Here is a 19,248-nt window from a genome sequence, read left to right on the forward strand (position 1 = left end):
AGTCTTTAACTCGCCTGACGAGGAAAAGTATTCCTTGGGCTTGGGCCGCAGAACAAGGAGAAGCAATCTTAAAAGTTAAATCGTTACTTACATCTAGGCCTATATTAAGTATTTTTGACCCGTCCCTAGAAACAGAATTGCATACTGATGCTAGCTCTCTTGGAGTTGGATCTATATTGATCCAGGTTAATAACTCAGGTCAACGGACCGTAGTAGCATATTACAGTAAGCAAACGACACTGGAACAAAGAAAGTATCACTCCTATGAATTGGAGACGATGTCTGTAGTGCTATCTTTACGTCACTTCCGAGTTTATTTGCTGGGTATAGTGTTTAAAGTGCTCACTGATTGTAATGCATTGAAGACGACGTTCAGCAAAAAGGATCTTATTCCCCGTGTAGGCCGTTGGTGGTTAGAAGTTCAAGACTTTAATTTCTCTATAGAGTATCGACCTGGGAGTCAAATGAAGCATGCTGATGCGCTAAGTCGTGACTTGATCAGGGACACGCCAGAGATTCTACAGGTTGATATTACCGAAGCTGACTGGCTTCTAGCAGTGCAACTACAAGACGATCAAATCACCACAGTGCGTAATATTTTGACTGAAAATGTGAAAAACAACGAAACCAAACAGTATTTTAAAAATTACGAACAAAAAAAGGGAATAGTTTTCCGCAAGTTAGAAGATGGTCAATCAGCTTGGTTGGTGCCACGTAATGTACGATGGCAAATATGCCGACTGTGTCATGCCGAAATACGAACAACCATTAATAGTCGGATCAGTGAGGAGCAAAAGAAACAAAAAGAGCAGTTTCATAAGCTCCGTACATCTGCTACCCTGCTACCAAGTATAAAGTAGGAGACCTGGTACTGGTGATTGATGCACGATCTTTCACGACTGGTGATTGATCTATGACCTTCACGACTGGTGCATGACTTATCTTTCACGACTGGTGATTGATGCACGATCTTTCACGACTGGTGATTGATTTATGATTTTCACGACTGGTGATTGATTCACTATTCTTCATGACTGGTGATTGATTTATGACCTTCACGACTGGTGAATGACTTATATTTCGCGAGTGGTAATATGTTAACGATCTTTCACGACTGGTAATTGATTTATGAACTTCATGAGTGGTGAATGACTTTTCTTTCATGACTGATTATTGAATTATGACCTTCACGACTAGTGAATGACTTATCTTTCACGACTGGTGAATGACTTATCTTTTTTCGACTGGTGAATGACTTACCTTTCGCGACTGGCGATTGATTTATGATCTTCATGACTGGTGAATGACTTCTCTTTCACGACTGGTGATTGATTCACGATCTTTCACGACTGGTGAATGACTTATCTTTCATGACTGATTATTGAATTATGACTTTCAAGACTAGTGAATGACATATCTTTCACGACTGGTGAATGACTTACTTTCACGACTGGTGAAATAACAAAATTTCACGACTGATGAACTAATGTCACTTTTAAATGAATGGCTGTACATTTGTTGAATACCAGAAGTCGGAGTTCTTGAAGATTTTAATACCGATTTTAATATCGTTGTTTTGTTCGCAGAGTAGGACATATTCTGGGACAGAATATTAGAACAGGATGGCCGAATGTTAGGGATGCTGTCTATGGGAGTGCGGCCCTGTTTGCCGCATCCATAAATATATAGACTGTTTATGTTAATGTCAAGTAGTGTAGAGACTAGAAAGAATTAGTCACGAATAAGGGATTTTTGAATGGGGACTCGCTTGTTGACTTGCTTGACGACTGGTCGAGTATTGTATGTTCAATCTGAATACATCCTATTTTTGAAGTAATTGTTTCGACTTTTAATCCTTAATTATCCTAACAACATACACTTTTTGACATATCTCGGCTATCCACGAGTAGATTTGATTTAAACTTGATACACATTATGCGTATAGGGGGTTCTCATAATTAACAGAATATTAGTCCTATCGCTTTAGCCAGTGGCGTGCAAAGGGGGGATGCGTGGCCCCTTTTTCAAAAAAATAGTACGCCATTGAGTTTTTCGAAGAATGTAAAGTAAATTTAAATACTACCATACAAAAGCAATCTAAAAGGTCTCTTGGTATTTTTCGATAGTACGCAGCGTTCATGAGATTCTTGGACTATTAAGATTCCAATGCATGATAACATGACACAGTAGTGCTGAATGAGAAAAAGAGATATTTTTCTTTGAATTCAAATGCTGCGTTAAAATTTATAGCAACTTTTTTGTTTCGCAGCAAGCCAAGAACTTGTAAATATTTTCATTACTTTCCTCTACTCAATGTCGTAATTTTTTTTTCATGGATTGAAATCTTAATCGAAATATACCAAGAGACCTCTTAGATTGCTTTTGTATGGTAGTATTTAAATTTACTTTACATTCTTCGAAAAACTCAATGGCGTACTTTTTTTTGAAAAAGGGGCCACGCATCCCCCCTTTGCACGCCACTGGCTAATGCGATAGGACTAATATTCTGTCAATTATAAGAACCTCCAATACACATAAGGTGTACCAAGTTTAAGTCAAATCTACTCCTGGATAGCCGAGATATGTCAAAAAGTGTTTTTTTAAGCTTCAACGCCCTGTATCTCCAAAACAAAGGCTTTCATAAAAAATTTTTATAGAGCAAAGTACACTTAATTTTTGATAGGGAATACATTCCTGCATTTTCCAAATTTAAAGTGAGAACACCCTGTATATATATATAAAATAATTATTTCTGACTAAACTACGCAGTATTCGAAAAAAAGTAGACATCCGAAAAATTTCTGTTAAGAGTAGTCGGGAAACTATCCTTATTTATAACCGATTTTAATTAAACTTATGATAGTTAAAGACCCTTATGGTATGATTATTACCTATAATTTTCATTCCGTTATCTTAATAAGAAAGAAAGTTATTGTAAAAAATATCCAAATGATAAGACCCCTTTGGAGGGCCATATCTCAGTAACGGTACTCCGGAGGACCATTGTTTATAGGAACTTTTTTTACTATTTTTAGCTCTTTCACCCCCTTAAATTTTGTACCAGCTTTTCCAAACACCTTGTATACATATACAAAGTGGTCCGAATTTTATGCAGGAAACTTCCTTACATTCCCTAAAATATGAGCTTTAAAGGTTCAACCAGTAGTGGTGTACTGGACAGGAGTCACCCCTATTTTACAAAAAAAATCTACGACACTGCATTTTTTACAAGTCATTGTAACTGATTTATATTCTAATGGACAAAATACGTAAAAAAGGTGGCTTTAATTTTTTTCCTAAGATTCGCTGTTCTCAAGTTATTCATACCAATACAATCCTCTTGTGGCAGACATTTATAACCATAATATTACAAGAATATTTATGTTTGTGCCTAAAAGTAAGTGCACTTTATAAGTACATATCAACAAAATTATTTACACCTTTCTACACCACCTGTGAGGTAGTGCTCCTGGGGCGTTTTAGTTTTCTCTGGAGACCTAATACTCTTTACAAATAAGAACAATTTAAATCAAAATAATAATAAAAATACCTATATTTACCAAGCAACAGCAACTAAATAAGAAACAATTAACGTTACATATTTACAACAACTGTTCAAAAACCCACATCGAGACATATCTGACATCTTTTATTAATGGAATAGGAATTATTAATAATAATGGAAGCTTATATCATGAGGTGGTTTTCTTTTAACTCATTACACTCGTCTTCTATTCTTTGCAGTCAGTAGTTGTGGTCTTGTATCTGTTGGAGTAGAATAAACTTTACTTTTCAGATAACCCCAGGGGGTTATATCAATCTGGCTAGCCAAGACACTGGTCCCTCTGCACCATTATGGTTGATATTGGTATTTGGTCTTCTACCTATCCATCGCCCCACATAATTTTCATTAGGCCATTGTTATATTATTCTCCTAGAATGCGCAGGAACACCATTCATTGTATCCAGCTATTTTGTCGTATATTTAATGGAACATCCTCTAATATGTAATTCAAATAGATGGTTTTCTAGAAAGTTTAGAAATGACTGGGAATTTAAACGGAGTGGCAAGAAGAAAATTCGTGTTGAAAAGATCTTGTCCGAATTTCATGAAGATTTTCTTGTGATCAAATATGCCATATGATTGTGAAAATTCACTACCCCTCGCCTTTGGTAAATGTACATTTATTATTATTTTGATTTAAGTTGTTCTTATTTGTAAAGATAATGGGTTAGGCTTCTGGGGAAAACTAAAACGCGCAAGGAACTCTACCTCACATGTAGTGTGGAAACGAGTGTAAAGAATTTTGTTGATGTGCTTACTAATTCTACTTACTTTTAAGCATAAACAACAAATATTCTTGTAATATTATGGTTAGAAATGTTTACACAAGGGGATTGTATTGGTATGAATAACTTGAAAACGGCCAATCTTAGGGAAAAAATGCAAGTTACCGTGTTTACGTATTTTGTGCATTAGAATATTAATCCGTTACAATAATTTGTAAAAAAATGCAGTGGCGCAGGTTTTTTTATAAAAGAGGAGACGACCCCTGCCCAGTTGTACACCACTGGTTGTACCTTTAGGACTCATATTTTAGGGAATGCAAGGCCTACTATCGTAAATTATCTATACCAAATTGTATTGAGGTCGATTAATAGATTCCTGAGATATAAACAAAAAATTACTTTTTTTAACAACTTCAACACCCTGTATCTCTAAAACGGAGCTGTTCCAGACCAATGTTTATAGGGCAAACACATATTATTTTAAAGAGATCTATCTGCCCTCGAAGTTTCCTGCATAAAATTCGGACCATAAACTAATGCAAAAAATTAAAAGGTCAAAAGAATTTCCGAAATTTTTCCGTGATTTTTGACAGACTGTATTTAGGTGAAAAATGTTCGCATCGGGAATTAAAAAAAAGCATTTTGTAACTATTCTAGATTCTAGTTTTTAGATCATGTGGGCAAATTTTTTAGAAGATACGGTTATCATGCAATTCTAAGAAGTAGGGCGATATTTTTTTTCTGAGCCCACGGACTTGGAAAAATGTTTTTCGGTAAGCCATTGCATAGACCAGATAGCTTGTTTATTCAGCTTCAATTTTCTTTTTTTAAATTTCGATACGACCATTTTTCATGGAAATATCACTTTTAATGGAAAAGGATCTTTTGTCTTCAATCATCGATATCTCGGCGACAAATGGTCGTACAGAGAATTGAAGAGCAGTTTCGAAAACTGGAATAAATTTTCTATAACGTGCAGCCGAGCCGCAACTTTTCGGAATTTTTTTTTTTTTTTCATCTTTTACACGAATTTAAAAAAACAGGAAAAGGGGGGTAATTTATGATTTTTTAGAAAATTGACGACTAAATTAGAAATATTCATGAAATGACTAATGTTAAGCATGACTTTTACAATTTGATATACCAAGAAGAATCCTGTGAAGTTTTATCTCGATCTAGAGAACCGTTTCTTTGTTTCAGTCAATCTTTTGAAAAAAATTAAAGGGTCACGTTTTTGAGCTTAAAAATATTTTTTTTGAGGTATTCTTACATTTTTTACCGCAAATAGCGTTTAAATTGATGAAAAAAAAAATATAGTAATTACTTAGAGATTCGAAATAAAATTAAAGTTGATTTTTAATATACACCAATATGGTGTGTGTATAACAGGGTATCCCACCAAGATATATGTATACACATAAATATATATAATTATTTTTATTATTTTTATATCTACAGAGATAAATTTTCGCATATAATTCAGTGGCGTACGCGATACTTCTCTATAATTTCCGGCTTTCTCAACGAACAGAAATACTCAGTATAATTATTTGATGTCTGGACCCCAACAAAAATATCTATGTTCTGTAATAAAAAAATATTTAGTGAATGTGCTTAGTTGCAGTATAACTGTATATCGCAGTAGTGTACTATCATCCGTACATCTGCTACCGACACGTGTTAGTTTACCGGAAAGGCAGTTTTACTTGGAGATTAAGTTCATATTGACTTGAGGTGACTTTTATTGTAGTTTATTTTTTTAATAAATGTCCCAGATACTAGATACCTAATGTTACTTACATACAATGGTTTGGTTAAATCATACAATCAATCAATCAATCAATCAATCAATAAAAGAAAACATTCTTAACTTTCTCAAAAAAAAACTATAGTTTTGCTATAATCATGCTCCATATAGTGAGTGAACAGTACTAATTAATATTAAATTTTATAATTAGGTATAAACCAAACAAAATTACACATATTAAAAAATTTGACGTTTTTCCTAAATACAATTTTGTCCAGTGGTGTAGTATTTTTTTAACGGTCCTTGATAAAATAATAGTAAGTCAATTTAACTGAAATTGTATCAGTATTGTAATTGTAGATATACAGTGTAGGAAAGTACCGATGGTCTATCAGAAGTTACGTGAGAGCGATAAAGTAAGCCATAGAAATCCATGTGATAGACAAGGATGGCTAAAATGAAGGCGTCTAATAGTCAACGCCCATTTCGCCCTTCCACAAATAAGAAGTTTTAATTTCAACTTAACTCGCAAATGAAGCAACTTAATTTTGGTATATTAGGTCCAATTATTATGTTTTGTCCTAAAGACTGTCTGCGATAGCACTTGTACTATTTCTATTAAATAATTAAACACTAAAGAAGCAATTAAATAGACAAGCTAGTAAGTAATTTATCACAGTTTCACATTGTACCTATAATATTTATGGCTGATTTTCATGCAATATCCTTTCAATATACATTTTTATGTCACCTTGAGCGAACAATGTTATATTTAGCTGTTATTTATTAAAGGTTTTTTAAATACAATAGTAAATTGTATACAATTATCATTCATCAGTTGTAAGTTGAATATTATTTTAATCGACTATTTTATAGATTCAATACACTTATCTTAAAAGAAACAATTACAATAGTCAGTTAGGTACTTGATCGACGTTAGGTAAGAAATAAATAGAAAAATCTTGTTGATATACCTAATATTTGCAAAATTATAAATCGGTAATTACATAACCTAAAGATATACCTACTATGTATTTCAACTAAAATTTATCATTCCCACCCCTGTAATAATATAATAAATCAACTGCAGAAATATTTCAATCTGTATTTTGGACCATTTTGGCATCGCTTTTAGTCAGAATGAGATGTTAAACAAGTTGAGTATACAAAAACTTTGAAAAACTTTTCTAAAGCGAATAAATCTGCACACCCTCAGTAATACAGTCTTCCATAATTTATGTTGTGTGTTATCTTCTAATTTCTAAAATAGCTAACTGCATACTAATCAATTAAAAATTCCATTGTTATTGAAGATATTGGATAATTATTACACACATAAAATCTTACTATTCGTATCCGGTTGTATTAACATAACAGTATAAATTGAAATAACGCCAAATCTAATATTTATATCCCTGACTAAAAACTACTTGTACCATTTTATGTTACCGTCATAAAGTTTATTTAATTCAGTTATGATTTATTGTCATATTTATAATCAATTGCATTAAAATACTAGTATGCTGATTAGATAAATAATTCAAAAATTATTAATTTATCTATTTTATAACTTTTGTGGGAGTAAGAATGCGGATTAATAAAAATATGATTGTAGTGACTGGTAATACTATTTACACTTTAAAGATTTTTGGGTAATAATTACAATTAGGTATATTATAGTAAGTTTGTGATAAAAATATCTACATATTATTGAAATTAATAATTGCTTTTGGTAAAACAAATCATTACTGTTCTAAATGATTAGAAACATAAGAAAATAAAATTATTATCTGATATTAAAGAAACTACTGATCTCTAAGTCTTTTGGGGTGCTGAATTCGACTCCGAAGTCGGAATTGCTCCACCACCCTCCAATTTTAAGAAAATCATTCTGAAATTGTACAAATTCCTATACAGGATATCCCGGTACTTGATACAAAAAAGTTGAGTACAAATAGATAAGTTCAAAATAATAAATTCGTAATAATTTTTTTTTTCATACGGACCTTCATTAACAAGTTACGGGCTCTCACAGATGAAAATTAAAAAGTTATACTTATTTACAGTCTCCAAACTATTAACTTCAGCATAATGCAAATTTGGTGATCGGTAACACATACGTACAGCTGGTTTTTGACGTTGTAAGTGAAACTTCATTATCCCCAGGACAACAGGGTTAACAATCCAGAATATCTGCATAGATGACGATCACAATCTGCCTGTATTAAAAACAAGTTCCCTGAAGAATTTGCGAATACCCTCTTGATTCAATTCGGTAAAATTAACAGTTTAGGAAATATTTGTGAACGAGCGGCGCCGTCACCATTTAATTTTTAATTGGACATAATTACTATGTTAGAATCAGAACCGTACATATTTTTAAAATGAGAGCCTAGAAAATCTTACTGTCTGCTAATATGAATTTCACTAACAAAATTCGACAAACACACTTTACAGGTAACACAAAATAGAAAAACAAAACAAGAATAAGTTAAAGTAAGTTAAAAAAATAATTTAATTGAAAGAAAACTAACAACATACATTTTCAATATGGGCACCTGCCACTTTCACACACACACTTCCTAGACTACGAATGTTATTTGTTTGTTCACGAAAAAGCATTTCTGAGGTAAATATGGCTAATACTATCACAATGGAAATTAATTCTTCTCTTGTCTGTCCATCGGGTTAAAATCTGGAGAACGTGGTAGCCATGATATTGGGCCTTCTATCCCAATCAATTTATTATTAAACACAATGAATAAATAATTTCATAAATCAATATTACAATAATAATAATTTCGTAAATCAATATTGAAATGGAGAAATCGTGCATGAACTAAACGTTTCTTCGGGTGTCTAATGGAACATCGTCTAATAGTGACTGCAAATTATTTTGCAAAAACTCCAAATATCGATGTCCATTCAGGCGTTCCTCAAAAACGTAAAATGTGTAAAATGTGTTTGTCAAATTTTGTTAGTGAAAATTAGATTAGCAGACAGTAAAATTTACTAGGTTCTTATTTTAAAAATATGTACGGTTCTAACAGTAATTATGTCCAATTAAAAATTAAAAACAAAAATTGGTGGAGACGGCACTTACAAAATCAAAAACAAGTTGTTCACATTTGTTATCGATCACCAAATTTGTATCATGCTGAAGTTAATAATTTAGAAACTGTAAATAAAAGTAACTTTTTAATTTTCACCTCTGAAGGCCCGTAAATCGTTAACGAAGGCCCATATGAAAAATATATATAAACGAAGAACTGATATTATTTTGACCTCATGTATTTGTATTATGTACCGAGATACCCTGTATTCATGATGAAAGTAATAAATTCGTTTAAAATTCAGGTAATTATTTTGTGGTAAAACGCTCGGACACGTCGATTAGTATTTTTAGTTGCGGATGTTTTGACATAAAAAAGTTGTATACAGGATGTCTCAGGAAGACCATATGCAGTCATCATTAATTTTTTTAATGGAACATCCTGTATATTATACCATTTTTGAATTGTACAGAACAATTTTTGTAAAACATACCATATCTCTAAAATCAGCGGTTTTCGTAATAATGACGTTTGAAATGTGATTTTTTGAAATACGTAAAGTAATTAAGTAAATAAAATGTTTAAAAACAACCTGGTATGTCAAATTTTATTTTAAACAAAACAATTTTCTTCGTATTAATAGTTTTTCATTCCTCGACCCCTAGACCATTATGATGTAGTATTTTGTGACAATAACAACCAAAATATCACCGGGCGGCGTTTATTTTGTCAATGCATTTATTTGAGAAAGAACGTATTGAAGTACTTATGATGGTTTTGGAGACAGAGGTTATTTGCAATCTAAAGTTTATGTGAATAGACCAAATAATCTTGATGACCTGAAACAGAGAATACGCCAGGAAATAAGACTTATTCCAGCAGAGGTAATTGAAACCGTTCAACGGGAAACAATCCTTCGACTACAATAATATATGAAGTAAACGCACAAAACATTGAACATTTATTATAAAGCAATTGTTATTTAAATATTTTATGCTTAAACATTAATTTTTCCATTTATCACAATTCAAACGTTATTATTACGAAAACCGCTGATTTTAGATGTACCTATGGTATGTTCTTCAAAAAGTATTCAGAATTTACCGTACAATTCAAAAATGGCATAATATACAGGGTGTTCCATGCAAAAAATCAATGTTAACTGCGTATGTTCTTCTTGAGACTCTCTGTATACAATTTTCTTATGTAAAAAAATTCGCAACTAAAAATACTAATCGACGTATCCGAGCGTTTTTCCATAAAATAATTACCTGAATTTTAAATTTTGTTCCTTTAATCATGAACGCACTGCACTCTATGTGATGCTAATGGGGTATAATCGTGGCTAACGAATATAAAACTAACAGTACCATGAGGCGTGTACTACGGGAACAATTATTACACCCCTATTATGTACAAAGGGTTCAAACATGAAATAATAGACACCGTTTAGAATTTTGCCAGTGATTTCGACATCAACTACCACAAGATCGGGATTTTACAAACAAGGTGCTTTTGGTGTGGTGTTTTAGGTGACAGAATTTTGACCGTCGCGTCGTTTAGAGGCATGTTCATTAGCATATGAAAACAAGTTTGAACAAATTTTGTAGAGCATATCATTTATTGGTAAGTAATTCGTTTATTTATTTTTTATTAATTTTTGTGTGTTTTAAACGAGATGTGAATAAATTTCAGCATTTGCGAACACAACATTTAAACCGTCAAAACCACCATCAGCCCTTTTGCACTGTGACGCGCGGTAGCTTCGAAATCGTACAGCTGGCTGCCGCACCAGGCACGGCTTTAAATTTGTTTAAACCTTCATGTCAATTTTTTTCAATTTAAAACGTAACATTTTAGACCACCAATTGTTTAATAAAAGTTACTTATTTTCGTGTCATCTATCGCCCTTTTCAAGGCACGCACTTATTTCAGAAACACCCTGTATATTATAACGTGCTAAACTTAGGCACTCTCCATTAACTGTCGTAAGCAGAAAGCTACACTACACTTAGATTATACAATACACAGGGTGTTCCACCAGGAATCACCACTATCGATATCTCTGAAGGTAACTGGTCAGATAAATCTGAAAATTTGGCAACCTAGCAAATGCAGTAAGGCCAATACAGCTAAATTGTTTAGAATTTTATAGCACTTCCGGTTATATCGGAAGTCGACATTAACAGTCTTATTTTAAACGGAACATCCTATATATTATTGCATTTTTGGATTCTACGTAATTGGTGAGTCACTTTATTAAATATTTCCTATCCCAAGATTATGATATATTAATGTTTAAAGAAAAAATTTGACAGATGCAAGGGTCCGCGTAGATGCTAGTAACTCTTTTCAGGAGCGTGATGTCAAGTGGATTTTTGGTACCGGTAAAGTGCACAGGTAACACTAAATCATGGTATACCAACAAATTAAAACATTTAATACTAGGTGTTTCATTTTTGTTGTTAGATTTTGATAACTTCAAACAGTTATAACTTTGTTAACTTAAATGGAACACCCTGTACTTTTTTGATTTGTCGTATGCAGATTGAAATTTCATTTCTAGCCATATAAGTATTGTTAGGATTGACGTTACTACTTTTAGAGATATTTAAAATTTTCTATTTTTTGGACACTTTTTCTCGTATCAGACCTGTTATCAAATTGGCCATGACCAGAAACACTCTAAAAACAATTAAAATAAGTTGACATTTGTCAAATTAGTTGTGAAATTATTGTTGTATCTGTAATAGTTTTTGCCGAAAATTTAATAAAAATGCCTGGGGATCGTTTAAATGATACGAATGAGGATTATTTTAATTTGTTTGTTATTTATGGACAATGTGGCAAAATAATTTCAAGAACATGAAGAGAATTTGCACGAAATACAGCAAGACGACTAGTGCCTTTATTATTCAATCACTATTATTGTTGGAATTATTATTTACTACTCTTAAACCCATTATATAGGTTTATGTTAGTTTAGTTATGACTGAAAATGTAGCAAAGGAACCTACACAACTAGTTTTACACAGCGTAAACTTTTAAGATTGTCCGCAAATTCCCTTCAAGTATTTCCTCAAGGTTTTCGTTTTTCTGATCCTGAAATGATCTTTTGTTAATTATTCTACTTTGTTGCCGTCTTTATTAAGCCAGTTGACTTAAAAATTCAAATATTTAGATGTCAGAAATTACATTTATAAAACATATATACAAAGTGTCCCAAACCAAGGAAATAATTTGTTCATGTATTACAAATACTTTTGTTTTTTTTCCATATACATATATTATAATTATTCATTGTATACGGGGTGTATCATGAAGAGGATAGAATTATCTCAAAAAGTAGTTTATCAAAAAGATCGATTCAATGAAAACAGTGTCAACTTTATCGCACTTCCGGTTATACCGGAAGTCGTCATCAACTCTCTTATTTAAAATAGAACACTGTGTATATTTGTCTATTTTTTGTATTATATTTATATTTGGCAAATTCTAGACTAATTTCATATAAGTTACTATAGGCCAAAATGTCAGTTTTCAAGTTATTATCAATTTTTTAAAAAAATTGAGGGATGCAAATGATTTTTGAAAACAGAATAACTCGCGACGTTTAGTTTTATTTATTAATGAAATTTGGCATGAATAATTTAAAAGCAATGGAATTCAACCAGTTTATATCAAAATTGCAAAAATTCTCACAGAGTGGCCAATATTTTGAGGTTGAAGTTGAATTTACTCAAAAATTTCAAATGGTACACCCTGTATATTTATTACATTAATGGATGCAGAATTAAATTGACTTTAAAATGATACTATAGTTCGTTATACCCAAAGTCAACGGTTCTTGTGAATATTAGAAATTATTGATTTCAACACAGAAAAATCTACGGTGGATTTGCATTAAAGAATTGAATAATAAACGGAGTAAATTGTAATTTTTATTAATCAGACACCGTTTATTAATTAATTCTTATTCTGTTTTCAAAAGTTACTTGCATCCCTAAATTTTCCGCCAAAATTGATATCTGTTACATTTTGGCCTACAGTACTTTATCTGAAATTAGTCTAGAACAAATTCTAGACAGCAAACCGGCAAACTACGGCAAACCGTAGAATAAAAGAATGCATAAATATACAGAGTTGAGATAACAGAGTTGATGTTGACTTCCGGTATAACCGGAAGTGCGAGAAAGTTGACAGTATTTTCTTTGAATAGATCTTTTTGATAAACCCCTGTATACAAATTTTCAGATTTCAATTCTGACTACTTTTTGACATGATCCTACTGGGCCCTCTTCGTGGTACACCCCGTATATGTAGCCACTTTCAAAATTGAATTAAAACACTAACTATGGTACCGTTGGACTTCATTTAAATCATTTACGCAGGCTATTTAATTTATATTTAAATAAAAAATTATTGTTAGTAGATCATCTTTGATTGTCATTTACAGGTATCTTTCTTATTTTAAGAGTTACAGAAATGGTTAAATGGTCAGAAATGTGCAGAATTTTATGGCGATCACGGATCCGTGATTTGATTATTTATTTATGAAAAACCCATAAATTGTACATCGTTGTAAAGAGAATTTCACCTTTCTCCTAATTCAATATGGCGTCCATAAGTAAAACAAAAGTTAACAACCGCTCAGCACACATTTTTAGAGATACGTTAATACTGACAGCAAAAATTGATTCCTCAGATCGTTTAATATCAGACTACACATATTTGTCCAAAAATTTTGAAAACAAATGAAATACGACAAAAAATAAATAGCATAAAATCGGTTTTCTTCGAATATCTTCAGAACCATTGGGATTTCTCTAAATTTAAAAACGAATCCGTGATCGCTATAAAATTCTGAACATTTTTGCCCATTTAACCATTTTTGTAACTCTTAACACAAGAAAGATACATTTAAAAAGTTATAACCCTGTATATTCAATTTAGAGAAATTATCAACTGTTTTGGAAACCATGCACAATAGTTATGTATAGGCTAATAATAGGTATACACGTCTACACTTTTGTCTCCATTACTATTGATAATCCTTTTAAGATATAAATAATATCTAAACTTATTTATGGCTACTACCAATATTTACTCATGAAATCATATTAGAGTGGTAAATAAAGAAATTTTATTTAATTTTAATTTTGAAAAATCACACGTGATTTGAAAATTAAAAATAACTTACTTTTCTCGCTAGTCGCTGCTTGTTTTATACGAATGTATGTGATTTTTTTTACATAATTGACTGATTACTCTATGTACTATTATACAGACATAGAAACCGATCTTTGTACATATTTCAAAATATATACAAGAACTTATGCATATTTTTAGGGATACACATATATAAATTTATCGAAGTAAAAGCGATTATTATGTAATATTTGCATAGTAATGAAACCATGAAAGAAATCATATTCAAGAACATTGTTAGCTTAAATAATTTCAATTACTGTGATAAATAATTCCAGGCCAAGAGCACATCAAATAAATAATTTAAAAGCTGTTGTGTCGTAACATGTTTTAATAGATATATTTTGCAAAGTAATGTTACCTGGTTTAAAGGCTTCATTGTCAACAAATAATAAATGCACACAATCCACTACAAAATCTATATACTCGTACACATTTATGATAGTGACCTTTCTTTCTGTCTCCTAAACAATATATTTCTATTCCTACTACTACCTTCTTCTTTTATGTGAATCTCCCGCCACATGAGAAAGGTACTCAAGAATGTAAATAGTAAACTGACACTAATCAGTGACGTAAAATATCATAATTAAATTCTGAAAATTTAAAAATATTTCATTTTATTAATAAACTTCTGAAATCAACAAAAAAGTAAGTTCATCAATTACTTTTTATTACTTATACCTTGAAATTATTATATTATGCCAATAATATTCTTTTGTTTCTCATATAAATAAATTTTAAATTAAACGTAAACAAAAAGCTATATTTTAAACTCAAAATGTACATTGTATTTATTATTTAATTAGTTATTTGTTTATATTAGGTACGCTCACACATGCAGTCACATTTTAGGCGATTTGGTACACCGCCGACCACGTACAACGTACATACAGGGTAGCCCATCGAAAACGTACCGCAAGGCATTACAGAGTAGTAAAGAACTTTTCGGCAAAATCCAAAAACAGGTCAAATTTGTTTCTGATGGGGACAACTTTTGGCTCAAAAAGCATACCAAAATCTTCAACCCCCTAAGTGGGGGTGCTATCCCCTAAATTTTTTCAAATGGGAATGGGGGTCAAGTGGGGGGTCATTAGAAAGGGCTTTTAATTCTCTATACATCGATTCTTACTTTTTGAAAATCGATTCATTATTTTAGAAAATATGCAGCTTTGAAAATACGAACAATATTTTTGACGAGAAATGCGAAAATCGATTTAATTTTACTTCAAAACTTACGGTATTAGTCAAGTAAATGCTGAAAATGTTGTCCGCCAACTTGCATACAATGATACAGGTTGTCTTCAAACCGTTGTCGAACATTCTGGAGCACTTGCGGTGTTACTTCGCGACATACATTAATGATTCGTCCTCGCAGATCTTCCAAGGTATCAGGTGGAGTGCTGTAAACTTTGCTTTTAATGTGCCCCCAGAGAAAGAAATCTAAAGGATTTAAGTCGGGTGACCGAGGGGGCCACTCAATTGCACCTCTTCGTCCTATCCAGCGTCCTGGAAACGTCTCATTTAGGTAATTGCGCACATTGAGCGAGTAATGTGGAGGAGCTCCGTCTTGCTGGAAAATCAGTTCGTGTTCATTGTAAGCAGGGTCGTCCTCTATGATATTTGTTAGAGCTGGGTCGATGACATTTTGTAGTAAATCCAAGTACATATCGCCTGTCAAATTTCCAGGAAGGAAAAAAGGACCTACAATGGAATTTCCAAAAATACCTGCCCATACATTCAACTTCTGGGGGTGTTGGGAGTGTGTCTCATGGAAAATCCTTGGATTGGTATCAGCCCAGTAACGACAATTATGGCGATTCACTAAACCATTCAAGAAGAACGTACACTCGTCCGAAAAACACACATTAAAGAGGAAATTATCGTTTATCGCTCGTTCAGTCATTATTTCGCAAAATTGCAAACGACGATCAAAATCGTCTTCATTTAGCTCTTGCACTAGCCGAATCTTATAAGGATGGAATTTGTATTTTTTTAATATTCGTTGGACACTTGTACGACTCACTCCTGTCGCAGTAGCCAATTGCATTGTACTCAGCGTACTATCCATTGCCACTTGCCCCAATACCGCTATTTCCGTAGGTTCATTTAGTACCGGATTTTCAACCTGCCTCTTTTTGTTATGAACGGAGCCAGTTTCGCGAAATTTGGCCACCAATTCGCGAACAATTTTTCCAGACGCATGTTTCTCAGGATGCCGTTGGTTGAACAGTTCGGCGACCCGATTTCCGCATTCATTGTTTTTGAAAAAAAGCTCAATAATTTCTACTCTTTCTGGAATTGAGTACACCATAATTAATCAATTTAAAAGACTCGGCAGTATTGGTACTCTTCAACTACAAGTCACAAGACAGTTATCTAGCAACTTCTTGTGGCCTATCTAAATACGAAACAAAAAGCGGACAATTTTTTGCTCACCAAAATCAGGCTAAAGAATTCGCAAATCAGAAAAAAAAACAGCGAATTCTTTTGAAGGAATTTACCAAGCTAATACCGTAAGTTTTGAAGTAAAATTAAATCGATTTTCGCATTTCTCGTCAAAAATATTGTTCGTATTTTCAAAGCTGCATATTTTCTAAAATAATGGATCGATTTTCAAAAAGTAAGAATCGATGTATAGAGAATTAAAAGCCCTTTCTAATGACCCCCCACTTGACCCCCATTCCCATTTAAAAAAATTTGGGGGATGGCACCCCCACTTAGGGGGTTGAAGATTTTGCTATGCTTTTTGCGCCAAAAGTTGTCCCCCTCAGAAGCAAACTTTTCCTGTTTTTGGATTTTGCCGAAAAGTTCATTACTACCCTGTAATGCCTTGCGGTACGTTTTCGATGGGCTACCCTGTATATCATTTTCAGCAGTTGGTAAAAGTATGTATAAAATATTTTTCTTGCTACCACACGATCGTCAAACCTTTGTTACTCATTCTTTTGTATTCTGTTTCCTTAATATTATTTATTTTGCGGCTGTAGAATGGATAAACGAAATGCAATGGCAATAATTTTATACTTTATTTGTAGTTCGTTCGTTAGTGACTAATTCAATGTTCGTCAGTCAGTCAATCGGTCTGTATGAATTTGAACAGGGTATTTATGTGGGTGGTCACCAAAATCTACAGACGCGTCCAGATAGATGCGACAGGGAGCAACATAAATATCAACTTTGTTGAATTATGTTTTGTGCCACTAATAATACATCGTAGTATCAGGAAACATAGTGTCCACACAAAAGAACCATGTTTTATAAACTTTTTAGCCTCGGGAAATATGTCGTAAATATAGGAAACGTGCTGTTTGTTCACACAGACTTAGTTACTTAACTGTTCATGAGTGTAGTATTGGTATTAATGAATAATAAGGTCGAATGACGACGATCTACTAATAGCAATAGCGGCGCTTTTAAACAGAAAAGCATACGTACAAAATAACCTATTGAATACGTTTTCCTTATTGAAGAAAATTCATGGAGGAGAAACACATATTCATTTTTCCACTGGTCTATATTTACTTGTAGGGAAAATACAGTAAAATACGCGATTTAAAATACAAAACAAACTCGTAACCACAACCGGTGACACGTGAATGATGATAAACTGTGTAAGAGAACCAGATCGCATCGCAAGCCTCATCTTGTTCAGTTTTTTTTAAGATTAACGCTAGACCAGCGAAACATACTACAAAGAGAAACATATGTAGTGTCAACATAAACAATCAGATAAGTAGTATATTTATCGACACACAGTACCATTACTTCTAGAAACTAATCGACAATTAAAAACACTTACAGACCAGGGTCGATACCGTCAGCCTGAAGATGGACACGCATTCTGATTCGGGAAACAAATTTTTATAGTGGACCAGTTCATTATTGCTTAAAATAAAATGAAGTATCTTTTTAGATGTCAATTTGCATAAATATGGCTGTTACAGATTGAAACTGATACTAAGCTTAGATACTGACCTTTTTGTCATTTATGAGAAAAATGTCAATAGAAATGACTCCACCAGTTTGATCAGTCCGATATGGTAGCCAAAGTCGAGCATCTTTGCTAGAAACCCATCATGCCAGAACCTGTCGAAGACCTTGGGGATGTCCAGGGAGACTGCTACGGTCGATTCTGCTCACAGATATTCGGATGTCGGCTTCCGGGTGGTCCTAAGCGTCTACAGCCTGCGATCTTCGGGGTGCAGTGATTGCAGATGTCGCTGCCACAAATTTTGGTAGTGCTTCTCTAGGGCCGCTTTTACTCTCCGGTTCAGCTGGTTTAACGTCTGCTTATCTCAAGGGTATTCCATCTTCGTAGCTCTTCTTTTTGCCGCACGCCTTTCTCTGATAATGTCCTCAATGTAAGAGGTAACTCGGTAACTCACCTGCATAGTTCGCTATTCTCCTCTCCATCGACTCCGTGGTGCTGGCTTCCAAGACGGTGGGGATAACCGTCTCAACAATGGGTGCCTATATTCGTTGTATTTCTGTGCGGAATTGGCCCCAGTCGGTTCGCCGTTTGGCAACGGTGTTCTCACCGCGACGGCAACACTCGTCTCCTAGGATTAGGAGAAAGGGGCACGGTTCGTCTTCCCATCGTAGTGCGTCGCCATGTCGGAGGCCGTCGGTTTTTCCCTGAACAAAGCGATACGCTGCCACGTCTTTGTGGTTCTGCAAGAATTGCAGCGCAAACTAAGTCTGTTGTATTGGGGCTCCTTTTTCTGTTTTTCGTTGCGCCTGTTGGTTCGCTGTCGTCTTTTTTGCCACCTTTTTCGGGAATTTCGGATATCCGCGTTAGTTTGCGGGGGCTCGCCACCACAGTTGACGTACTTCGCCGGTGTCTCCCTTGTCTTTTTGCAGTCTGTGGAGCGGTGGCTCTCACCACACTTCACGCATTTGACTGCGGCTGCACAGTGGCTTTGGGCAAAGCTTTGGCAGCGGTGGCAC

General features: G+C 33.6%; 1 protein-coding gene across 1 annotated transcript in view; it reads right to left on the reverse strand.

The window, feature by feature from the left end:
• The window catches only part of LOC108915043 (putative inorganic phosphate cotransporter), a 33,156-nt gene extending 14,464 nt beyond the window's left edge, over positions 1-18,692 (reverse strand). The window contains exon 1 of the mRNA XM_018720991.1: positions 18,687-18,692. Coding sequence (XP_018576507.1) covers positions 18,687-18,692 — 6 coding nt within the window. The remainder of the gene's footprint in view (positions 1-18,686) is intronic.
• Between the last annotated feature and the right edge of the window lie 556 nt (positions 18,693-19,248).

This window comes from Anoplophora glabripennis, unplaced genomic scaffold (genome assembly GCF_000390285.2).
Source record: "Anoplophora glabripennis isolate ALB-LARVAE unplaced genomic scaffold, Agla_2.0 scaffold1076, whole genome shotgun sequence".
NCBI lineage: Eukaryota > Metazoa > Arthropoda > Insecta > Coleoptera > Cerambycidae > Anoplophora > Anoplophora glabripennis.